The 26035-nt window shown below is 33.7% G+C and overlaps 2 protein-coding genes across 2 annotated transcripts; both read left to right on the plus strand.

Moving 5' to 3' along the window:
• Positions 1-3998: 3998 nt before the first annotated feature.
• Positions 3999-8765, plus strand: LOC142618673 (poly(A)-specific ribonuclease PARN-like). The gene is made up of 8 exons (XM_075791657.1): positions 3999-4327; positions 5094-5224; positions 6050-6238; positions 6322-6434; positions 6580-6696; positions 6779-6893; positions 6995-7210; positions 7695-8765. The coding sequence occupies exons 1-8, from the start codon at positions 3999-4001 to the stop codon at positions 8336-8338; spliced, it is 1854 nt and encodes a 617-aa protein (XP_075647772.1). The 3' UTR covers positions 8339-8765.
• A 3807-nt stretch (positions 8766-12572) lies between these two features.
• LOC142621162 (uncharacterized) lies at positions 12573-24839 on the plus strand. Its single transcript, XM_075794479.1, has 9 exons — positions 12573-13003; positions 18112-18261; positions 20587-20801; positions 20920-20990; positions 21117-21276; positions 22844-23033; positions 23969-24127; positions 24227-24315; positions 24446-24839. The coding sequence occupies exons 1-9, from the start codon at positions 12664-12666 to the stop codon at positions 24536-24538; spliced, it is 1467 nt and encodes a 488-aa protein (XP_075650594.1). The 5' UTR covers positions 12573-12663; the 3' UTR covers positions 24539-24839.
• Positions 24840-26035: the final 1196 nt, after the last annotated feature.

Here is a 26035-nt window from a genome sequence, read left to right on the forward strand (position 1 = left end):
TATATATATATATATATATATATATATATATATATATATATATATATATATATATATCGAGGGTTATGTAACTGAATTGACACCTCCTCATACACAAGTTGTCTAGGTTTAGGGGATAGAGGAAATGTTCAAATTGTGGGAGTCAAGGAAAAAATGTTCAAGTTGTGGGTTACCAACATATTGTAATTATTGTAATTGTTTTCCTTGAGCTAAAGCAGTTGTGATGGAAGTGTGGAGTGGATGTTTTTTTTTTTTTTTAGTCCTTGAGTATTTTGGATTGTTTTAAATGAGTAATGGCTCCTAAAATTTTTGGTTTATTGATTTTGCTATCTATAACTTTGATTCTTCTTTACCTAATAAATTTTGGAATTTTCTGTAAGTACATTTTTTCTTCAAGAAAATGAATTGAAATCTCCCTTCACGTTCATGCTCATGTTAATGTTCATATTTGTATCTTTTGCAATAAATACTCAATAAATTGTTTACTCATTTTGTGAATTATCAATTCTAGTTAAGAAAAAAAGTATAAACACAGTACTATTTGTAAGGCCACAATTCGCACCCGAACCCCACTGTGTGAAAGGAACAAGCCCAAAAAACCCAATACAATGAAATTTGTAGAGCATAGGCTTGAAACCTAAGTTTTATGGATATTGGATGACAAAGATGATGGGCTATACCCGCGATTCACATGCAACAAACTGTTTATGTCAAAGAAACTCTCCTCGGACGTAAATCGAGGATGATTTGTATTGTCTTTTCTCATTCTAAAAACCAAATATAATTGTAGGTGATGTGTACAATATATTTCTCTTTCTTTTCCGATCCTCCTCTTTAGAATGCCTTTCCTTTCCTTTCCTTTTATATCATTCTTCTTCTTCTCTCCATCTTCCACGTATAAGTTAGATCAATGATCCAGATACTTGTCACATCCACTGCCCTCTGGAAGCTTTTAAACAATAACTGTAAGGCCGATCACCACTGTTCAGATGTCATTTCCCCCCATTGATGCGGCCAGAGAGGTAGGTGCAGAATCTTTAATGCGGCGGTAGCAGCTTTCTCCAAGATATTTCTTGTTCACTCTTTCTGTCTTTATGTGTGACACATCCTCATTCACCAGACCTTCCAGAATTTCCCCATCAACATCAGGGTGTAAAGTATAACCTTCACTTCACATAGCCGAGTGGATCTCCCTCCTCAAACTATTTTCCCCCAACCCCCTTTGCAATAGTTTGCTTGTGGGCTTTTAAATTCGGTATAACTATTACCACTGAACCTTCCTTGAACAAACCAACACTCTCGGATCAAGCCCAAGGCCCAAGAACATACTTTGACCCTTCTGCCCCCACATTATTTAATTAAACTAACGTAACAAATTAAATCTCTAAGATTAAAAAAATGGAAATGAAAATGAAAATTTCACAAAAAATTCTTAAATAGAATTAAAATAATTTTTACTCAATATTGTTTATCAAGCAATCATGTACTAACTAACAACATTCCAATCATTACGTGCATAACGAGGTGATGAAATGGTTGTTCAGTTTATTTAAGAAATGTGATCTAGCTAATAGAAATTTAAAAAAAAAAAGAAAAAAGAATTCAATAACTTTCATGCGTAGTTATGAATTATACCTTTACGTATATCTTAGCATTTCATGAGTTTCAATTTATATAAATGTATTTCATAAAATTAACATAATTTATCATTAAACCCTTCACTGTATTTTTTAAAATCACTACATAAAAATGAAAGAAGCTTTTTTTTCTAAAAAAATGTTCTCTAATCATAATATTTACCATAAAAGATCATACCAAAAAAAATCGTGCAATGCACAGGCCAATAACCAGTCTATATATATATATATATATATATATATAAAATTAAAGTCAAAACTGAGAGAAAATCCAATTAGATATTATTAGTTAGATCACATTTCTTTTTTGAGAAAAATTAAGAAATGTGATCACATTTCTTTGCGCCTCTTGTCCAAATTAAGGTTTTTTTTATTTATTTTAAATTTAGCTTTTTGTCGCACATTTAACATAAAAGTTACCAAAAATTATCAAAATGTACCGCTTAATAATAATGATTATTTTGACATAATACCAAAATTTTAGAAACAAAATTGACACATTTAAGATGTTAAAAACCATTTTGATACATTGTACAAGTGTTAAAGACTAAAACGGTAATTAAACATATTTTTTACATATTTTTATTAAAGATTAAATTCTATAAGGATGTCATTTAAAACTCAAGTTTTACACCCTCCAATCTCAACATGCCACATCATCTTATCACGTATTAAAGAATAACAACAACCATACTCAATCAATTATAATACTCATCTGAAAATTCAAGCAAGTTGGGAGTTTATTAAGATATTATTAATTGCGATATGATGTACTGAGTTTTAAGTAAAAAGTTGATGTGACATCTCTTATTGGATGGTGTAAAACATAAATTTTACATCCCATTCTTACCAAATTCAAACTCTTTTTATTAATATCCTCAAAATACTTTTTTTTATTAGCTGAATTTGGAAACTAATATCCTATTTGGTTGTAAGAAAGATGAAAAGGTAATAAGGGAGAAAAAAGTAAGGGAAGGGAAAGGGAAAAAGAGAGAGTTGTACATAGAAGGATTGCATTATACAATTTCTTCGAAATAAAGGTCTTCTTTGAAAAAATAATGGGATCATCTGAAGAATTGTGCTAAGAAAATTTCTAGAACACAAAATTTTCTCAAAATTATGGATTGTGAGAAAAGTATGAAACTTCATCAAAAAAGACAAAAAAAAAGTATGAAACATTGGTGAATCGATCAAATTGTGCATTCTCACTTTTTAATAGAAAACTGAAAAGTGAAAATGCTTGGGACCATCATAGTACATATTAATATAGAAAAACTTAAAGAAAGAGGTTAAAAAAAGGCTAAATGTAAAGTTAGTGCTCCACTTGGCAAGACCTCATACACTCCCGTATGAGGTCTCTGCTTTTATATACATATTAATTGATGTTAAGATTGTAATAATTTCCAATCACATTGAGATTTTTGTTAATTTATTAAGGTCTACCACAAATAGAAAGGAAAGTTCTCATGCATAACAAGGATTTACAAATACTGTATATATGTATTTATAACTACTAACCGTGTATGAGGGTCAATTTTTTTTTGTTGAATAATGTATAAGGGTCGATTATCATCTCTTATTTGCCTCTTTGTATTTAACTTTAGGAGTATGGTGAGGTAATTCATTTTCCACCCACATATATAGTGGATCTTTAACATAAATGTAAATAGTGAGACCCATAATCATATGATAGAGAAAAGAGTACTGCTTTGCTCTGCTGCCAAAATAACGAATAATTTCTCACCTCATCCCAAGTTTGTGTTTTAGTGAGTCCATAATTTTCTTTTTTTTAACCTTATAACAAAAAATAAATATAATACATTGTGTTCTCTTCCTATCAGGCAAAATTTTGCAAAATAATATATTTTTAATATTAATTATTTAAAATGAGAGGTTGAGCATTGATGTGATGACACAAGTACCCTCTATCAAAAGCTATAGGTCACATACTTGAGTTCGAGAACTCATCTCTTCAATAAATTGAAAATAAGGTTGTCTATCATGATTCATGATTAATGATCCAAGAACCCATTTCTTCCACATGTTGAAATAAGATGATCATGACTAATGAAGCTGTGCTATAAGTGGAATTTAGAATAACATTTAAATAAATGTGTAATTTTAATATCAAATAAAAAGTTACAATTTTTATTCAAATTATCTTACGTGACAAATTGTGATTAGTTATTTATTATTTTTATATGAACCACCATTTTTGTCGCCATTAAAAATTTGACACATAAACAGCAAAAGTTGTGGTATTTTATGAAATATAATTGTGTTGATTTAAAAATAAATAAATAAACAAAAAAGAAAACTAAGCTTTAAAAGGCAAATAGAGTTGTGATATTCATTCAAGCCATGGCGCCTCTGCCCCATCTGCTACAGAGGCGCTTCCTCTGCCAAAAAACCCACACCACCAACAAATGGAAGACCGTGAAACAAGTGACCAAATCCAACTTTGCCGACACTCTCTCTGATCTCAAGATCCACATCGCCGAGTCCGACTTCATTGCCGTGTCCCTGCAAAGAACTGGCGCCGTGTCCGCCCCATGGCACCGTGTCCTCCCCTTCGACACGCCCGACACCGCTTACTCCAAGTCCAGACACGCCGCCGACCGCTTCCAGCTCCTCCAGTTCGCCGTCTGCCCCTTCTCCATTACCTCCGCCTCTAAACTCCGAGCTCACCCGTCAGTACTATTACCACTTCTCTCTCTCTCTCTCTTGTTTTGCTTTTGCTTTTGCTCAATGTTCAACACTATTTACCTTATCCTGTTACAAGTTAAACGTTATTTAGATTACATTCTAAATACTAAATTGTAGTTCGAGTTAGCTCCACTCCTGTGGTTGTAATATGAAAGTAGCCTATCAAAATGTTTAAGACCCACAAAGTGAAAATCTTAAAAACTAAAGCTTTTAACGATATCAAACATGCCCATCAAGCCAAAATGCTCAAATTCATATCCAATTAAGCTATGTGAGTAAAATTAGACAAAAACTTCTTAGTTTTCTTTTTCAAAATAAGAAGTAGGACCTGAAATTGTCAGGTTTGAATCTTGCCAACACTATAACCATTTGGTGTCTTGATCTGATAATAAAGAGTAATCATCATGGAGAGGTGGCTATATGTTCAAATTTTATTGTATTTTTATGGAAAACAAAAATGCTAAATAGTAAGTACTAAACTGCCTTTTTTTTAATAAGTAATAAGTTTTATTAGGAATAAGGAATCACCAAGTACACAAGATTTATACAATATGTACATCGCAATTTAGCGCTAAAATTACACTGATCAATAAACTCTAACTAGTTGGAGAAAGAAAGACAACAACCTATCAAACAGAATTCTCAGAAAATGCAATTTCAGATTTAGAGTTGTCCTCTCATACCCTTCTGAACTGCCTTCTTATACGCGTGACTTGAGTAATGACAGTATTTTTCTTGGTTTTGGTGCAGATATAACTTTCATTTGTTCCCTAGGGATGAACTGAAAATAGGGATGCCATCTTATAGTTTTTCATGTCAAACGTCATATTTGACAACCATGGCTAAAGAAGGTTTTGATTTTAATGCCTGCATATATGATGGTAAGTATGCCTTATAATTAATCATCCATTTCCTCATCACTGATTTGGCTTGTGTGTAAAATAGCCATCTCTTTTGTGAAATTTTAGGACTAAAAGTTGAAACCTAAGGATATGGGAGAGCTACCAAAGGGTTGGTATTATTAATTGGGATCACTTTTCATGAAGTTAAGGTCATTATTTCAACATTAGTATAATGGTTAAATGCATCATTTATTTAATAGCTTAAGCTTTTGGGATGAGTGATAGTTTATCGTAGAATTAAAGCAAGTGGCCCCAGGTTTGAACAGTGTCTTCACTCTACCTGACATTTACAAAGTTTAAAATCTCACATATTGGGCTACACTTATTATGGGGTTATAGATCTACATGTTAGGGGGAGTGTTAGAATAATGGTTAAAGTATGAATATCATCATTTCTTAGTAGTTTAATCTTTTGAAACAAGTGATAGTTTATCAATAATTTCTTCTAATAATTTTATCTTCAACTGTGGAATTGTATAGTAAGCAATAGTGGAGCAAGTGGGAGATGCTGAATTTTATTTTGTGATGGTCTTTGTTTTGTTAGCATATGCTTAAAGCTTTCCAGTGAGATCTGTAGAATATATTGATTCCTGAAAATCTCGACCTACCACCTTATTACTCTTAAACCATTGAGGAACCATCATGATGGCCTGTCTCAAGATTCATCCTCTTCCTGTCTGGTTGTGATCGGATAATGAAATTCCATCAAAACATTGTTTCCCATACTGAGGATATTGTAATCCTAGACAAATTGGATGCTATCTATGTTTTAAGATTAATGAGAGTTCTTTTTTATTGTGACAGGCATATCATACTTATCTAGGGCACAGGAGTCTGCAGCTAGAGTTCGGATAGGGAATCCAACAGCCATCCCTCATGTTGTGAAATCTTCTTCTAAACCTAGTGTTGCTGATGCAGTATTCATTGAGAGGATTAAGTCTCGTGTTAAGTATTGGAGAAATGCATGCAAAGACACAAGCTCAAAGACCGATGGTAAGGATAATGCCGCTACTTTTATTATATCTGTATGTAGTAACTCTTGATCAAATTTGTTCTTTGGGGTGTTTAATTTGCAGAGGCTCTAGTAAGATCCCTAAGAAAAATTGTCTTAGGGAGTGAAGAGCATGGATCAAGACCATGCATTAATATAGATGTGTGCAGCGAACGTCAAGTGCAGCTTGTGCTAGAGGTAGATTGATCTAATAAAGTTTATATCCTTTTGTTGAGGTGATGCAGAGGTTCCTCTCCCTTGGTGCTGAAATAATTAGAGTGGATTTTTATTTTCATTGTGTGCTGTGTATAAAATGTATTCAATTTCTCTGGGTTGGCCACAGATGTTGGAAGAGTTCTCTGATGAACTTGTTCCTTTAATAATCCCTGGAAAGGGTGGAGCAGCCCAAGAAGTTCGTGTCATTTTGACAAGTTCAAAAGAGGACAAGGTGTTATTTCAGGTAGCAAATAACTATCAATTTTTTTGTTATTACATGCATGATCAAGGTCCTTATAAGATGTAATGGTGGCTTAAATTTACAGAAGGAGCTTCAAAATATTGAAGAGGAACAAAACAAAAAAGTTCGTGGATTTCGAGAGGTGATCGACTTGATTTCTGCTTCACAGAAACCTGTTGTCTCCCACAATTCCCTTAATGGTGTATCTCTGTATAAATATTTTCTGATAACTTTAGACTCTAGTACCCACAACTAGCTCTCTTTAATTTTTCATCTAACGCTATTTTGTTGCTCTATGCAGATTTTACATTTATTCATTCAAAGTTCCTCGCCCCTTTACCTCCTAATTTTGATGAGTTTATGTGTACCTTGCGCTTGGTTTTCCCACATGTACTTGATATCCAGCAACTGATGAAGGAAATTGGCCCTTTGAGAAAAGTTACCAATATACCTACAGCTATTTCCTACTTAAAAGATCATTTCTTTGCACCCATCGATATGGAAATTCTGCATGAAGGTCAGTCACTCTTTCTTATTAATAGACATAATATGCATACACATGCACACACCCATACACATGAACAAAACTAAAAGTATGCTTACATTGTGAGTGCTCTCATAGATAATTTTAATTGAGACCGAGTGTCAATGACCCAAATTCATGCCTCGTAAATATTTAAGAAAAGTTCCACACTAACACACTTATCACATTACATTACTGGTTATAAAACACTTGACATACTTAACAAGAATAAAAAAAGGTTGGCATAGTGAAGGAAGAAATATAATCCACTTGAGTCACTTGACCTAATCTCCCTAAGGTAAAGTGTAATTCCCCTAAAAAATAAACATAAATTTACATGCCCAATTGAAATTATCTTTTTGGCAAATTACTAGTCATAAGTCACTTGACCTTAATCTCATGCTCGTGAGATTGGCAGTAACCCACCATGGTCATCAGAGCATACCTAACTTTTGTTTACCTTTTTTATGTTTATCAGATACTGTGAATGAAGGGAAGATTCATGGACATAATGTTCTAAGCATTTCTCATTTGTTTGCGAAGCTTTGTTCCATATTGAAAATTGCTCCCATCCAATCGGATAACAAAAATTTGGTTCCGGCTCTTGAAAAATATGCAAACATTTTAACTCCTTGCTCCTTGAGCCCTCAAGAATCAACTGATGAGGACATCAGGGTTTGGACAAACAATACAAGAAAAGTGAATTGTGAGCATTTGGTTTTCTTGTGGGGATTTAAGCGTGGAATGACTGCTGGAATGCTGAAAAGCTTGCTCCAAGGGTCACATGATGTTTTCTCTAAAGAATTTGATGTTCGGTTAGTAGATAAGAGCTGTGCCATTGTTGTTTTCTGGAAACCTGGTTTGTCAGAAACTTTTATGGATTTAATAAGTAGCAAAGAGATCTGTGGATCTTTAGGTGAGATGGTCTCGGAAGGCCTAAGAGCAGCACGTTATGGAACTTACAAGAAAGTTTGTAGGTTAGGTATATTGGAGGCAGATTTGGCAAGGTCCTTGGATAAAGCTTTGGAAGAACCTGATTGCCTCTGGCAAGGTGATTCTGAAACAAATCCGTTGGAAGTTTACTGGTATAGTGACTCTATTATTAACTTTGATGACCTTTGAGATGTGGCATTCCATTTCTTGAACTAGAAGTTGACATTGACAAAAGATTGATGCTGCTTTAACTTCCTGGCAAAGGACAAACAATTGTTCTTGTCAATTCTGAAATCAACTCTAGTCACTATGTGGAAGTGAGGTCCTAGGTTTACAGGTTTCACACAGTTTTGAACTTACAAAAGTAAATGAGAGTGAAGGTTGTTGAATAGCAGGTTCGTATGAGATCAGGTCACACCAAATGAAGCTATATCAGCCAAATTTTGTTGCTATTTTATATATTTCTCCATTATGTACTGAGGCATTTTAAATGTATTTTCTACGTTGCTGCCTGTTATACTTCCATGTCTTGATAATCTGATAATGTTTATGGGAGGTAGCATACCCAATATGGAATGTCTACCTGTTACATTCAATTCAAGAGCAAGGTTTTAAAGAAGAGAACTACTATTTATTTTCTCAATGCTGTGATTGGGAGAAGTTGGAAGGAAAAGAGAGAGTTTCAAGGGAAGTGAGAAGAAAAGCCCAATGTCCTGCCATTTACTTTCTTATTCTCTAGATATGTAGAGAAGTTAAAAGTTGTTGGTCTAGCTAGATTAAACCATGTGTTTGGACGAAGGAATTGTCATTTACAGAAATTGGCAAATGAAAGGATTTAAACTCTTTTCCAGTTAATAACAAATTTCATTGTGAACGTTTAATATAAATACATTTTTAGGTTTTCATTTTATTTCTTTTTTATATTTTTAGTTTTCTTGTTTTTAGAATAACTCATAGTACAGCTTTAACTACCATATCCATCTGTAGGCGTGGCAAAACTATGGACTTAGCCTTTTTGTTAGTATCTATAGAGAGTTTTCTTCTTCCATCTAGGAGAGAGAGAGAGAGAGAAGGGGGGGGGGGGGGACATTTTCAGAGCAGAGAGAGGTCAAGAAGACGAAGAAAGAGAACTCATTGAGAAAAGATTTTCCTTACCCACAGATTCTTTTTCACTTTACCATGCCATTCTCCTTGTCATGTCTCCCTCTCCTAAAACATAAAATCTAACGATAAAATTTTCAAAATCTATATAGAAGGAATTTGAAAAGTTTCTTTCAAAATAAAAAATAAAAGTAATTGCTTATGTTGCATGTATTACCTCAAAATAAAGAGAAACATAGTTTTAGATTATCTATAAAAAATAAGTATATAAGTCAAATAGTAAACAACACTTTGAATGAAATTTGACACGCATGTTTAGAATATAAGAACATGCCATTTAAAGATTATATTTTCAAAATATCTAATCATATTAATTTTTTTGGTAAGAGTTTGTGGGCAAACTTTGTCCAAATATAAATCCATTGCCATGTCTTTTTTTAAGGAAAAAAGCTGTGTGCAAACTCAATTTCTTTCTTCCTAGAAAATATATAGTCATATGCTTCTTCTTCTTTTTTTTACCCAATCATTAATTGTGTCAAGCTTGATCCCATCCATGTGTTGCAGCAAACTCCCATTTCTCAACATTAGTAAAGTCACCTATCTTTGTGTCGACACAACTTTGCAGTAAAAAACCAAGAACTAGGATTGCCCTTGTTTTTGTTGTGAAAATTTAATGTTGCTCATGTAATGCCCAGTTTATGTGGGCTAGGAGTCTCACATGATCTCTTGCGAGCCCAACACTATAATTCAAGCCTTTGTCAATATTTTCATTGTCTTTGCCAACCTTTTGGGAGATCTACTAGCTCTTTAAATTCTGTAAACAATATGTAGTTGAAAGCCTTATGAAGTTATCTTCTCAACAGTACCAAAGTTGCATTAATTGGAGGTTTGGATCATAAATTATGGCCTCGAGATTATGTTATGCAGGCCGGCCCAAGGCCTAGGTCTAAGGCTCCACCACAAAAAATATTTACCTTTTACAAAAAAAGTACATCTCATTGTAAAAGGTCCAAAATTTTATTAAAAAAATATGAATTTTTTCACATAATCGTGCATTTTTTATTATTAGTGACATGAGGGATATCACAAATTGTATTATAGATTTACAAACTAACATGTTACCGATCACAAAAAAGTATTTTAAATATTCATTAATTACATTATTGAAGTTCCAATCACCATTATTGTCATATTATCTTGTGAATATTTTGTAATACCTTTAACATTTTCTTTTTTTATTTCAAACAAGGCTTTAAAAAAAATTGCAACTATGTTAGATCATTAATGATGATTAATCTCCCTAATAGTTTGAAACTTTAATATTTGTAAACTAATCTACTATAAAGCCACACATCAATTAATATAATAGATTATAAATAAGATTATAAATGTAATTACGTATTGTCATGTGTCCAAGACAAAATTGGCCATGAGTTTGTGAAATTTTAAGGTGCTATTTGGTTTCAAAAAGTGGTGTATTCACTTTTCATTTTCTTTATTTTATACATCAAAACTTGAATTTGATTATAGAAAAAAAAAAAAAACTTATTTTTACATTTGGTAGTGTTTGGTAAGTAGTTTTGAATACATAATTTGTATATAGAATACATCATTCCTGGGTTTGGTTATTGTTTTCCTTAAAAAAAAATTTCTCACTTACACACATCAAATCACTATAAACAATAACTTTTTGTTTTCACAATATTTATGAATATGCCACTGTATTTGTATTCATAGAAAACAAAAATGCTATAAAGTTGTATTCATTTTTTGTATTCAAATCTAACTTTTAAGGGTATGTTTGGTATGTGTGTTTAAACAACAGTTTTCAATTTTTTTGAAAATACCTATGAGTGAAAAAGTATATAAAAATACGTGTAATATTATTTAAAAACTGAAAACATGTATTTAAACAACTGTACCAAACGGATCTTAAGATACTGAAAATGAAAACTAATTACAGATGCTAAAACTAAACTAGTTTTTAGTGGTAGGACCCACTAATAACTAAAAATGAAAACAAAAAAATGGTACTTTTTTCAACTAATCAAACAGGCTTTGCAATATCTCATTTGATTTACATTTGATTTTCACAATCAGCCACTCGTTTTAAAAGGAATTGAAAATATATCAGACAATTTTATTTTTCAATTAGACTTGGTTAAGATTTGGTCAAACATACATGAACTCGACCAAATTTGGTAAAGAGTTAGAAGTTGAAAGTGGACAGAAAAATTACATTGGAATAGAGTTAAGAGTTTGAAATTGAAAGATTCAATTGAAAAGAAGATACAATTATAAGGACAAAAATGAAAACAGACTAATCTTAAGGTATAAATTATAATAAAACTTTAATATGTTTACAATGTTCTGGTAATGTAAATTTACATTGTAAAATACACTATAAAATATATTGTAAAAGACACAAATAGTGACAAATATTATATACATTTTTTCTTTAATTATAAATATAGCCCCATCACACGCGTTTCGCACGTGCGATGAGATTTTATTTATTTATTTTGAGCTTAATGTAATTTTTTAATTTGAATTTATTTACTGTTAGTGATGTTACAGAGAAATGAATTTTTAAGAAACTAAAATTTAGGATTTGAAATGAAGTAAATTATTGAGTTTAGACATTAGTGTGTGATATTTTTTGGGAAAAAAAATGTATTAAACGTGTGTGAGATATATTAAATAGAAAGTGTGGTAGGGGGTGTTTAGATTTGCTGTTTCCATAACTCATAATTCTATTTCCATCAACCATAACTTAGTACATGTGAGTTCCACAAAAAAAAACTTGGTTTGGATTTGTTTCTTGTTTTTGTTTTCATTACTCAATTCTCTAATTTTTGAGTGATGAGTTATGGAAAAAATGTGTTTTCAGTTTTCAAAACTCTGTAATTTTCTCCGGTAGTTTTTTATTTATTTATAATTTTGTTGAATTACAATTTTTACCCTATTTTTTATTTTTTAAGAATAAGAGTTATCTATTTTTGACATTTTTTAAAATCATAATTAATTTCCTAAATTCATTTAGATTTCTAAAAAAAAAAAAAATCCTTTCAATATATAGAGATTACACCATTTTTTTTTTCAAATGAGTACAACATTTCGGCCTTTTTTTTAATTTTTATTTTTATTATGTGTCTACTATGTAATTGAAAATTTTGCCATTATAATAATTCAAACTTTCCCATTACAATAACTCAAAGGAATATAAAACAATTTTTTTTTTTTTTTTAAAAGGTTTGATTTGTTAAAAATAATCCCCCATCAAATCAAATGTATCCAAAAAAAAAATTAAAAAAGAATTTGCCACTAAACCCTCCTACAAAATTCAACGTTGGTTTATTTCCTTCTTTCCATCCTTCAATCTCATTTCCGACCGAAAAACACTCAAAAAAACAATGGCTTATTCAGCGTCGTCCATCTTCTGCTGCCCAAACCTAAATCCAATTTCTCTTTCAAACGGCGTCGTCTCATATTCAAACAGACTATTTGGTACCAAAAATGGCTTCTTTCTGGGCTCCAAATTGGTATCCAAGGCCACAAGAATCACAACCCGACCCGAACCCGTTTCATTCTCCGTGTCGTACCCGATATCCGCGGAGTCTCGTTCTTTCGACGTGGTGATAATCGGAGCTGGAATAATCGGGTTGACTATAGCCCGACAGTTTTTAATCGGGTCGGATCTTTCCGTCGCAGTGGTCGACAAGGCCGTACCTTGTTCAGGTGCTACTGGAGCAGGTAACATTCTCTGTCAGTTGGATCCTTCTCTTCTTGTGCTCTCTGTTTGTTTCCCGAGAAAAAAAATGAAAGTGCAATACAAAGTACAAACTGCTCCTTTTGTCAGTCTTTGTTTAGAAAAGGTGGTAGAAGTTTCTAAAGTCAAACAAAACTAATGAAAATAGATATTGACTTTTCAAATTAAAGTAAGTAAAAAGTGGAGATAGGGATGCTATAAATTTTAAAGATTTTTACAATTTCACAATTTTTTGGCCTGGTAATGTTGTTTAAGCATTAGGATGAAAATACCGTGTGGACAAAAAAATGTTATGAAAATACGTATTGGGTTGTTTAAGTATTGAAAATTGTTGTTTAAACAACACAACTAAATAGACATACACACCTTAAAAATATATTTTTTAGTGAATGTGGCCGTGTGTAATACAAAGTGTGCGGCTATCATTACTCTTTTACTATATAAATTTTATAAATTGATGTATGAAAATTTAAATACAATAAAAAAAAGTAATTAAGAAGATTGTTGATTAAGGATTTATTTAAATTTATATTTTTTATTTTTATGGAAGATTGCTGATTAAGTTGTTGATATGTTGCTAAGCACATTAAGGTTCCGTATGGGATATGCTGAGAAAATGCAGTTTCTTTTACTATTTAACTTATTTTGCTACTATTTATGGGTTTCATTGCACTTTTTGGTACTATTTATAGGTTATTTCAGCTAGTTTTTAGTTTTATTTATAGTACTTTCAGCAAAAAGTTTTCAGTTTCAGCTAAATAAGTTGTTTCCAAACTGAATCTAAATGTCATGTTAGTTTGTAAACCTTTTGCAGCAGAATTGGTAGAGGAAGAATAGGCACGACAAAATCTCACAGCATTTTTATAATAGTCTTGTTTTAAGTTGTAGTGGGTTCTTACATAATTTTTTTTAGTTTATATCATTTTATTTGGAACGCTTCTGCTTCTTTTTAAAAAAATATTGTGAGTTTTTGTTGTGCTAGAGGAAATCAAATTGGTAATACCTTTAGGATTCTCTTAAAATAAATGTATCCACTGCCTTTTAAAAAGATCACATTTTGGGACATCACACAATAAACTAGAGGACCAACAATACAATATAGGATGGATTTCTATGTTGAAAATAAAACATAAGGACCAACACTACAATCATTTTCACAACTATTCACATGGCAAATTGTGATTAGAATAATCTCATTTTCACATAGCTTCACTACTAACAGTAACTTTATTAATACTAATTACAATATGTCACCTTAATAATTGTGAAAAAAGATTTATGAAAACTTTATGACCCTAGACTTAAATGGGGACGGGTACTTTTGGTCTTCTTGTGTAGAGTGCATTTTTATTTCTTCTACTAATATGTTAAAAACAAGAGGGGAAAGGGTTAGAAAGAGAGAGAAGCAATAATGAGGTTAAGGAAAAAAAAAGGTCCTAGAATTAGTGCCTGTTTGGCAGTTGCTATAGGAAGTAGAGCTTTAACCGAAAAGCTATTTAGTTTTTTGAGTTTGGCGAATGATGATGAATAATGCTTTAAAGGTTTGGATTTATGAAGTAGGAACAAGGAATTGTATAGTTTTTCCCTAAAGCTCCAAATTTCAGCTTTGGTCTTAAAGTTGTTTTCAATTTCAAGGACCCCTTAAAGCTAATTTTTATTGGGTTGCAAGATATCCTCATTTTTTGCTTAAAGAGCTTTTCAGCTCAATAGAGCTGGACAGACCTTTAGTTCCTTAGAAAAAAAAATCATGTCAACGACTCAATCAAATATAAAAAATTATTAATAAGTAGGTCTTGTTTAGCATATCAAATAGGTAAAATAATGGATAATTTGTTGGGAAGAAAATGTAGAAAATGATTCTAAGTGTATGATATAATTATATTTTATTAGGTTTTGTGAACTATATAAAGCAAATTACAATATATATATTAAAAAACTGCTTTGTGCTCCTTTGCTAAGGAGCACAAAGCATATCAAATGTTACAAAAAGAGAGAGAAAAGTAGAAACAGAAAATAGAAGTTAATTAGGAAGAAAGAGAGAGCTAAGGAATAAAGGGAGAGAATCACTAGATGTGAGTTCTTAAGCCGTAGACCAATCATAAAGGGGACTAATAAAAAGAGCAAACAACTGGTCATCGGGTCTATCTAAGTCCTCAAAAGTCCACCGATTGCATTCCTTCCAAATACACCACATCAAACACAACGGAATTAAATTCCAAATGTTAGATCAATGCTTTCCCAACCAATTCCACCAATCAAAGAGGAATTCTGCTACCGATTTTGAGAGAACCCATGAAATCCCAAAAGTTCTAAAGATAAAACTCCATAACTGATGAGTCTTTCCACAATGTAATAATAAATGATCCACTGTCTCTCCCACAACGACAACACATAATGCACTAGTCAATGAAATCAAAGCCCTTACTCCGCAAGTTATCACCTTTGAGAATCCTATCCCATGCAACTGTCCAAACAAAGAAAGAGACACGTCGGGTTACCTTAACCTTCCAAATACCTTTCTAGGGAAAAAAAATGGAAGAAGAACCATGTAACTTATGATAAAACAAATGGATAGTAAAATCCCCATTCTTTGTCAACTTCCATCTCATTCGATCACCATCATCTGCTGAAGGTAAATTGTATGCCAAGAAATGAAAGAAATCATCCATCACATCAGCCTCTCAATCATTAGGACCTTGAATGAAACGAATATCCCAACTTCCTCTGTCCCCTACTCCTTGCCATATTAAAGAAGAGTCTACAAATGCCACTATATTAGTAGAAAAATTGTACAAGACTGGAAAAGTCAAATGAAGAGGAAGACCCCACACCACTGGTCCATCCAAAATTTCACTATATTCCCATCCCTAACTTTAATTTGGATGTTTTTGCTAAAAGCTTTCCAACCCATCCGGATACTTCTCCACAAACCACCCTTTCCCAGTTTGGAGGTCCCCCCCTGCCCCATTCCTCCCTAAATTTCAAAGCTACCACCCTCCTCCAAAGCCGAGTCTCCTTGACCCTGAAACGCCAAAGCCATTTTCCTAGTAGGACTTTATTGAAGATGGTTAGTTTCCTAATCCCTAGACTGCCATTGGTAATAGGCATACACACCTTATCCCATGCCAACAAATGTGTCTTGGAATCACCTCGTAAAAAATCCCTTTGCAACTTCTCAATTTTATTAGCCACATGAGTAGGAATGGTGAAAAGAGATAGAAAATAAGTAGGAAGACTTGATAATGTACTCTTAAGCAATGTCAATCTACCTCCTTTCGACAAATATAGCTTCTTCCACCCAGTTAACTTCCGTTTAGTTTTTTCTTATATAGGATTCCAAATAGAGGGGGAATTATGAGATGCCCCCAACGGCATACCAAAATAAGTCATTGGCAAAGACCCAACCCCACAACCCAAAATCTTTGCCAAAGCATGCATATTATTCACCTCCCCTATAGGAACCATTTCACTCTTAAAAACGTTAACCTTCAAGCCAGTCACAGCCTGAAAACAAATTAGTAACAACCAAACATGTAGGATTTGCTCCACATCTGCATCACAAAATAGAATAGTATCATCTGCAAACAACAAGTGCGAGACGCATTCTTCTCCACCCTTCCTGCCATTAGCCCTAGAGCTTCTTGCCCCCTTCATTCCCTTCACCATCTTACTAAACACCTCCATCATAACCAAAAATAACATGGGAGACAGCGGATCTTCTTATCTCAAACCTCTTGAACTACCAAAGAAATTAGCTTGAGACTCATTGATCGACACAGGTAATTGGACTGTGGATATATAGGTACGAATTCATCTATTCCATTTCTCCCTAAAGCCCATTTTCTTCAACAATTTTAGAAGAGCCTCTCAATTCACATGGTCATAAGTTTTCTCAATATCTAGCTTCCAAATCACCTCCGAAATCTTACTCTTCACCTGATTGTCAACAGACTCATTGGCAATAAAAATTGAGTCAAGGATTTGTCTAGCTCCCACAAAACTATTCTTAGATTCAAATATCAACTGATCTAGCAACACTTTCAAACGATTTGCCAAAACCTTGGCCAAGATCTTATAAATGCTCCCCACCAAGCTAATAAGTCTGAAATCTCGAATATTAGAGGCATCATTCTTCTTAGGAATTAAGGCTATAAAGGTATCATTAAGAGATTTTTCAAACTTATAGTGCTGATAGAGAAGCCATCTGGACCTGGAGCTTTATCCCCTTCCGTGACAACTGATAGAATCTCCTCATTCTCAAACCTCCTTTCTAGCAAGCCCCTCTCCATCCCCTCGATTTGAGCAAACTCTAGACCTTCCACAAACGGCCTCCACTATTTTGACTCCTGATACAAGGTTTTATAAAATTGAAAAACCTGAGCTGCCACTTCTACTCCCTCCTCATAAATCACCCCATCTACTTCTAAAAATCTCAAATGATCATACCTTCTATGGGAATTAGCCACCTTATGGAAAAACTTAGTATTATTATCACCCTCCTTGATACACAACATTATCGATTTCTATCTCCATGAGATCTCCTCTAGAGAAAGAAGATGCTTTACTTGAGACCTCACTACATTTCTGTTAGTGATCTTTGCCTCAGAGAGTCCAAGATCCCCCTCCTTAGCATCTAATAAATCTAAAGCCCCCAGTAATTCTTTCTTTAGACGACATTGCCAAACTCTCTACGGTTCCATTGAATAATTACAATATTGGGAAGGCCCTGCCTTCTAGTTTGGCCACCATTGTTTACTTCTTTTAGTCAACTAAACTTATAAGTTAGTGAGCATTAGTATTGTTTGTGTTTTTTGTCGCAAAAATTATTTTTCCATAATATTCTTTATTGTTAGTAGTGGTTGGCAAAGTAAATATGGATTGGATGATAAACTCATTCTCAGTTTTTCATTACTTTTGTTCATCTGGATTATATGAATTAATTCTGTGGTGGTTTGAAAATTTGAAGAAATTAGTCTATTGAGTGTGTGCATGTGCATTTTTCCTTCCACCCCACCCCCCCTCCTTTTTTTCCTGAACTCTGATTGACTGTAGGATATCTTCACCTTTGGTATGGCATTTGACCTGGTTCTAGGACAGGGTTATATATGGATGGTACACAAAACACCTGGAAGTGATAAATGGGAGCTTGAAATGAGAAGCTACAAACTGTGGCAGATGTTGGCGGAAAGCATACGTGATCAGGGTTTGAATCCTCTAGAAGTGTTGGGTTGGAAGAAGACAGGTAATCAAACTATGCCCTTCCTTGATCAGATAAAAATATATGGATTTGCTTTTCTTAACTTTTGTTTTCTCAATGTAATGAGTCCACTGTTTTTAGATTACTTTTCCTCATGTACATAATTTTCTGTTTTCTTTTTGCTGCTTGTACATATTTTCTTTGCCTACTTCATTTCTTTAATAGTATATTTCTTACCTATCAAAAAAAAAACAAATGTAATGAGTTTAAATTATTTATATAACTTTATGAAAGTTTGATTTTCATAAAATTCAGTCAAGCCTTTCTATGCAGTCATTTTGGAATAATTAATTCTAACTCTGTCTAGTGGTCATTGTGCTTAAAAACCACTGATCATACAGACTATAATTTTTAGTAGTATTTAAATTTTCCTTTCATCTTGTCCTGTCAGTCTAGTAGTTCTAACGCTTGGTGTAAAAATTACTTATATGTTCATCAAAATAAAGTATATACATGGAACGAATGCAGGGTGGACACCCTAAAGGATGTTAGATAACCTCTTATGGTAATAAACCATGCTCTAGCAGTGACAAGCTAGCGGTGAGATTGGGTTAGGACTTGAGTAACAAGGGGTTAGATTGAATAGGAGAGAGTTCAAGTCTACAAATGATAGCGGAATAAGAGAACAAAAGTTAGATGCAAAGGCAGAGACTGTTCAAGACGTAACATTTCACTAGAACAAGAAGTCTCACTTCTTATGCTACATTCTTGTGCAGTCTCACCACAAGTGGAAGCATGGCATCTCTCACACATAATCCAGCTATGGCTACAATTTCTTCTAAAATTGCAGCCCAGCATACTAACGAGGTCACTTATTTTGAAGTACTTCTTGTTTAAGTCATACCAGATCGCTTCATGGTGAAGTACCTTACGGCTAATTACCTGCTACATAAACAAGCTGCTGACTAAGCAGTCAGTCTTTCTTAAAATTTTCATTTTAAAAAATGCCCCCTTTGTTCCATTAAACTACAAAATGCATTTAAATCCAGTCCTATTCAAGTTTCCAATTCAATCCCTCTTCTGTTCTATGTCATATCAAAACAGATTTTCTTATTTTATAAACTTGTAACAATACTTGTACAGGTCTCGTTACTACCCTATAATGTCTCTTAGGGTTGATGGCACTCGAACCTGGCAACTGAAGGGCAAGGTACTTCTCGTGCATGTTTCCCTGGGTTGACTCTTTGAAATTCTTCTTCTACTATCCAAGTGCTATGACGCTATCTGATTCTAGGGTGACCTTCCCACTTCACAATAAATTTCCGACTGTCTCAATCTTTAGTAGAACCAATTTGATTGCGCAACACATCTTCAATGGGTTGCGAGTTCTTTGAAATTTGTGGCATATGTGGAGCTAATGATTGGAATGAATTATTATTACAGCTTACAGGCACCATTACATGCAGTAACATCCTCCATGTTGAAGATGGGACCAATGCCCAAATTTTATGCGGCATAGACACTAAGAAAGGCGGGACAGCCTCTTATGCTGATAAACCATGCTATATTCGCAGGATTTATGAAGGGGTACTTGAGAGCTTGGATTAGGATTAGGAGTTGAGTGATGAGGGATTAGAGTGAACAGAACACTGCAATTAACAAACAGCCTCAGAATAACAAAAAAAGTTAGGTAGAATGCAGAGATAGTTTAGATTTATATACCAAAAAATGTCCTTAATTACTTGCTTATTTTTGTGCTTACTAAGAAGTAAGAACATTGGGAATTCCTTAAGCAGACATCACTTTGCTGCTGTAGGTATTGAAAACTCAATAGAAATTGTAAATATCTTGGCTATCTTAGCCACGGCCACTCTGGCTTTGTCATAAACCTTAATTGCTTCATGGCAAGGTGTTTTTTTAGTATCACAATCAAGAAATAAGATATTTAAATGAAAATTTACTTCCTAATGCATAATAAATATATTAAAAGCTTTATATATTTCAGCATAATCGTATTTATTACAACATAGCAAAAATTGGGAAGATACTTCTGTCATAATATAAATATAGGTACAAATTTCTTGAAACTGGCTGCCTTATGTTTCTCCTCAAGTCATTTTAAGAGATGGCAATCAGGTTCAGCACTCTGATTCAAAGTTACTCATTCCCAAGGCAGACCCATTTTCTTTTTAATTTAGCTTGTAAACACATTGACATTTAATAATGTCCATAAGGAGCTTATGTTAAGTATTGACTCAATGTTACTCAGGGCTAAAAGTATAAGTGGTACCCCTTTTTTTTTCTTTTTTTTTTTCAAAAAAAAAAAAAAAATATTATTAAAAAAAAAAGGTATGGTATTCAAATCTACAGGAAGCTTGTTGGTTGGCAGGACCACTGAAGAGCTGGACATGTTAAAAAGGAGGGTGAAGCAGCTATCTGAAGCTGGGTTACAAGCGGAGTGCTTGTACAGCAGTGATTTGCTTTTAGAGGAGCCTGAACTTGCGGTTGGGGAAGATGGTGGAGCTGCCTTTGTACCTGATGACTGCCAGTTCGATGCTCAACGTACTGCCTCATTCATTGAAAAGGTAAGTTACTTTTCTGTAATTTGTAACCAATTAGCATTTTTCCGTTTTTTCTATGCACTAAATTATCTGCCCTTTTTATGGCGTTTAATTGAGATAGGTAAATATGGATAATATGTAGGCTAACAGACATTTTGCATCAAAAGGCAGATATGCAGAGTTCTATAATGACCCAGTGAACTGTCTATTAAGGTTTGTTGTCATCCTTTTTCTGCTAAACTATACGTTAGTTACATGAAACCACTGCACAGGAGTGGAATTGCATTTTGAAGATGATATTGGTTGACAGGTTAACTATAATAATTTTTGCATACTCAGATCTGTAAGTAGTTGGGAGGTTGAAGGTGTCCAGACCTCCAAAAATACCTTGTACAGTAAGGCAATTGTAGTTGCAGCTGGTAGTTGGAGTGGATCTTTAATGCATGACCTGCTTAGAGACTCAGATATTTTGTTGGATGTCCCTGTAAAGCCTCAAAAGGTAAGTCTACAATGTGAACTGACTTATTCTTGCTTATCTTCAGATTGTTTTATTTTTTTCTGCCAAATATGTATTGTTCCTGCACTTAATTAGAAAAAAGGGAAGGAAAGCATGCATATCAACAGAATTCTTCATTTGCTTTACTCATTTCTTGTGGTAAGAAGGATGGACAACAGAAAGATGGAGGAAGCTTTCATCCCCAACCCATAAAAAATTCCACTTAGAATTACTCCTATTGAAGGGGTAAACTTTTGAGAGGAGTCGAGAAAAATGCTTTCAGTAAGGACTCTGCTGAAGCCTTTGTTCCCCCCCCCCCTTCTTTCCCCTTGTAAATTTTTGGGACAAGGGTCGGGCCTTGGTGCAATGGCAAGTTCCTACCACCAAAAATGACAAGTTGTGGGTTTGACTCCGGAAATTAGCCTCTCTCAACAAAAAAAGGGACCTGAAGGGGGGGGGGGGGATATGGCTGCCTACCTGTCATGCTTTTTATATGTTCTCTGCTATAATATTGTGATAAGATAGAAGCCAACTTGCTTGGATTCTTCAAAACATATGGAGTAGATTGACATGACATGGGTATGTTAACACATTCTTAGTTAAGAAAAATATCTCTAAGTTACTTCTATTACATGTTTTGTTACTTTAAAATATCTATGTGAAGAAACTTACATGTATTTCTTCATCTGAGCTTTATGGTAGAAGCAAAAGGTGAAGGTATATAAATGAGTTTTTTTTCTTAGGGCACGTTTGGTAGACTGTAATAGACACTATAATGTAATAGATATTCCTATAGCATAATTATTCAGTTGTTTGGTTATGTTTTTATTATAATGAATAGTTATTCTTTATGAATAGCTATTTTTCAAAATCAGGAATAACTATTCCTTATCAAAAGTACTGAATATCTATTTCTTCACTTTTTAAAAAAATTTCCTATAAAGTCATTAGTTGCCACATCTTCAAAAGAAAAGAAAAGAAATTTTCCTTCTTGTTAATTATTAGCTCTATTTTGAACACCCTAAAATAAGTGTATTTTAGAAAATTTGACTTTAAAATGATTTAATTACACCTTCTTTTTATACTCTACTAAATTGTGGATGCATATTCAGAATTCTATTCCTAAGTGGTCACCAAATTAATGAATAGTAATACTTATTACATTCCAACTTAATGTATTCCTTGTAATACTTATTCTTATTCCCATGTAATAATTATTACAGTGTACCAAATATGCCCTTAGTTCTCTCTCCCCCCCCCTCCCAAAGGACTTGAAATTAGATGAATATAAACCCTTAGCAAATATGCATATAGGAATACATGTACGCCTGACATGTGTATCCAAGTCCTTGAAACAAGGGAGAGAAGTTATGTTTCCAGGAACATAAACACATGGGAATAAAGTACCATTTAAATGTAAAGTGATCTTTAGTAATGATTCTATTTCATTGTTGGAGTGATTGATTCTATTTCCTTGATATTCTCTTTATGTGTTTTGGCCTTATACACGAGTTGTGTTAATTTCCTATATTTTATTTGAGAGCCACCTTTCCTTTGATCCGCATGATAGGGTCACCTCCTTGTACTTGAGAATGTCATGCCCCTTAAACTGAATCATGGTCTAATGGAGATGGGTTATGTTGATCATCAAACTGTTAATCGGCTTGCCACCATTTCGGCTTCAGAACCACATGATTGTGGGCAAGACTTGTCTGTATCAATGACAGCCACCTTGGATGCTATGGGAAACCTTGTTCTTGGTAAAATCTGTTACCTTTTCTCTGTGTACCAATACTATCTTATTTATCTTTCACCAATTGCGTGGTAGACAGGGAACTTTTTATCATATGATTTTAAATTTTTCTTAGACAGTTCCTTCTCTAATCAGTTGCAATTATTCTGCATGTCCAGTGCTATTAATGCTACATTATGTTGCTTTTGCTCTTTCAATACATATTTTATTGATTGTTAAGTGACACATGCACTCAGTGGATTTTGAATCCATGACTGACCGTCCGCCTTACTTTTTCAAGGGTAGAAGGTCCCTTTGAGCTAGAGTGCATTTAACATTTACAAAGGACCTCTTTTTTTCATAATTTTCTGTGCCCTGAGCGTTGTTTTGTGTGATTTTATTTTAGTTCATTACCTTACTATTCTGGATTTACATATATATAGTTGTCCATGTTGATTCTGAATCTACATTACCAAAGCTTTAGTAAAAGTTTCTTTGAGTTTAAAATCACAATGCTTCATTAGTATAATTTAGTGAAATAACATTTACCTGTACATTTCTGCTCAATTTCTTTACTATCATTTCCTCATGTTCTTTATTTTAGTAATGGACAAAGGCTTTCACAGTCGTGAGCTTTAAAATTGATGCTTTTACACCCTACATATAAGATGGGTAATTGAGCCTGATGAAACCTGATGGTGATTTTATGACAAGTCGCTACCACATTCATTTAGTGGACCTAAACTAGAAGTATGTATCAAATGTAAATATAGCAGTCCTGCTTTATCTCTTCAAATCTCTCTTCAGAAATATATGGGTCTGCAATATATATTGTTGGTTCTTGGAAAAATGCTTGTCTAACCTCCAATGCCCACCCCTTCCCCCAATTTACTTCCTTTATTATCATTTGGGAAAATCCATATATATCATCACTAACCATCAATCCATTTTCTGTATTTTCAGGAAGCAGCCGCCAATTTGTAGGGTTCAGCTCTGAAGTCGAGGAGTCCACCATTAATCATATATGGACACGGGCTGGGGAGTTTTTTCCAAAATTACGAGATTTGCCCCTTTCACGTTTCAGTAAGGGCAGAAAAGTGAGAATAGGTTTACGACCTTACAGTGAGTCCCAAATATTTCTCAAATCCTTGTCAAACAGAAAATGTATTTAAAATATTTGAGTTTTGAGGGTTTGAAATGACATAACATGTTACTGTCCAGTGTTTGATGGGAAGCCAATAATTGGCTCGGTGCCTGGCTTGCCAAATGTGTTCCTTGCAACTGGGCATGAAGGAGTAGGACTTACATTGGTAATTTTCACTCTCTCTCTCTCTCTCTGGGTAGTTAACTTTTAATCGTGTGTTAAACGTTATATTATTGCTGTTTCCATTATGTGAGAAAGTAAGATAAGAACCATTCAATATTTGGTCCAATTTGCAGGCTCTGGGGACTGCTGAAATGGTTGCTGATATGGTCTTGGGAAATCCTGGGACAATTGATCATGCACCCTTTGCTGTTCATGGCCGATGTTGACAAAATGTGTGCCAATCAGGAAAAAAAAAAATGGGAACATTTTTTCATCTGGTTCATTTCATGCGTAAATCAGCATGTTTTTCTGGGGCAGTTGTATGGTACTCCATCACAGAAGCATAATAAATAGTCACGTCCTGTGTGCAAGTCATATATGCCTGTGGATGATGCTCAATTTCCATGTTTTCTGTGCTTCTATCAGTCATCATGTTTCCGTTTAACATGCTTGTTTCTTGTTTTTGTATTCTAGCTTTAGTTATTATCTTGAACAAAATGTCCTGAACATATCTGCAGGTTTCTTACAGTGCAGTGCCTCTTTGTATGGTCTAAATGATTGAAAAGTTATAGAACCACCCAAACCCCCCCCCCCCCCCCCCCCCTTCCCTCTTCCCCACCACAAACAACCCTCTTCCCCACCACAAACAAAATACTTTTTTATTTAACTCAATGATAGTGCTGGTTTCTAGTGATTTTAGGAAAGCTGATAAATCAAGATTGCGCGGCTAATCAACTGGTTAAATGAAAACTTCTGTAGCATTTATAGGATGATGTATTAGTCGAGTAAATTGTAAACTAATAATAAATTAGCTTTATAAAACAAGTTCATGCTATTAAGGTAAGCTAATTTTTAAAATAAATAAGAAAGGATCATTTGCAAGGTAATGCTTGTTGAACTGATATGGTATTTTGTCAAATAGATATGCTGTTGGGGATCCTGGGTTTATAGGCTTGACGCAGTTGTGAACTCACAAAAGAATAAAAGCAAAGGTTTTTGAATAACAGGTTCATATGAGAATAGGTCTCACGAAATGAAGCTATGTCAGCCAATTTTTGTTGCTAATTTATATATAATTCTTCATGTGGCCTCTAATTTATTTCCTGCCCTGCTGCCTGTTCTTATATTTTCATGTCGGGATAATGTGTCACAGTATATGAGACGCAATATGTAATTATACGATATGGAATGTCTACCTGTTTCATTCAATTCAAGTGCAAGGTAATAAAGAAAATAACTACTATTCATTTCCTCAATTCTGTGATTGCGATAGGTTTTAAATGAAATGAGCTTCAGGGCAAGTGAGAAGAAAAGTCCTCCAACTATTCAACCTCTCTAGTACCACTTTCTTCAGTCTCCAGATATGTAGAGAAGGTAGAGTTGTCGATCGAGCTAGATTAATTGTGTGCTTAGATGAAAGAATTTTATTTACATGGAAGTTGACAAGGGGTTTAAACTCTTTATCCAACAATCACAATTTTCATTTTTTGGATAAAATAATGGAATTGTAAATTCACATTTGATTTTAAAAGGTGGCTAATTTTCATCTTAGGTTGTGTTTGGTATTGGTTGAAAAAGCCTGTTTTTTAATTATTTAGGTTATTTTTGTTATTATTCAACTTATTTTTAGTACTATTTATGGGTTTCACTGTACTTTTTTGGTAATATTTATGAGTTTCCCTGTACTATTTCAGCTAACTTTTAGTTTTATCTATAGTACTTTT

Source organism: Castanea sativa, chromosome 12 (genome assembly GCF_040712315.1).
Source record: "Castanea sativa cultivar Marrone di Chiusa Pesio chromosome 12, ASM4071231v1".
In the NCBI taxonomy this organism is placed as follows: domain Eukaryota; kingdom Viridiplantae; phylum Streptophyta; class Magnoliopsida; order Fagales; family Fagaceae; genus Castanea; species Castanea sativa.

Excerpts from the sequence above, each read along its gene's own strand:
- LOC142621162 (XM_075794479.1), top strand. The coding sequence starts at position 12,664 with ATGGCTTATTCAGCGTCGTCCATCTTCTGCTGCCCAAACCTAAATCCA. Across the intron at positions 13,004-18,111 it reads TTCAGGTGCTACTGGAGCAG|GACAGGGTTATATATGGATG; the intron begins GTAACATTCTCT and ends ACCTGGTTCTAG. Across the intron at positions 24,316-24,445 it reads AAGGAGTAGGACTTACATTG|GCTCTGGGGACTGCTGAAAT; the intron begins GTAATTTTCACT and ends TCCAATTTGCAG.
- LOC142618673 (XM_075791657.1), top strand. The coding sequence starts at position 3,999 with ATGGCGCCTCTGCCCCATCTGCTACAGAGGCGCTTCCTCTGCCAAAAA. Across the intron at positions 5,225-6,049 it reads TAATGCCTGCATATATGATG|GCATATCATACTTATCTAGG; the intron begins GTAAGTATGCCT and ends TTATTGTGACAG. Across the intron at positions 6,697-6,778 it reads AGGACAAGGTGTTATTTCAG|AAGGAGCTTCAAAATATTGA; the intron begins GTAGCAAATAAC and ends TTAAATTTACAG.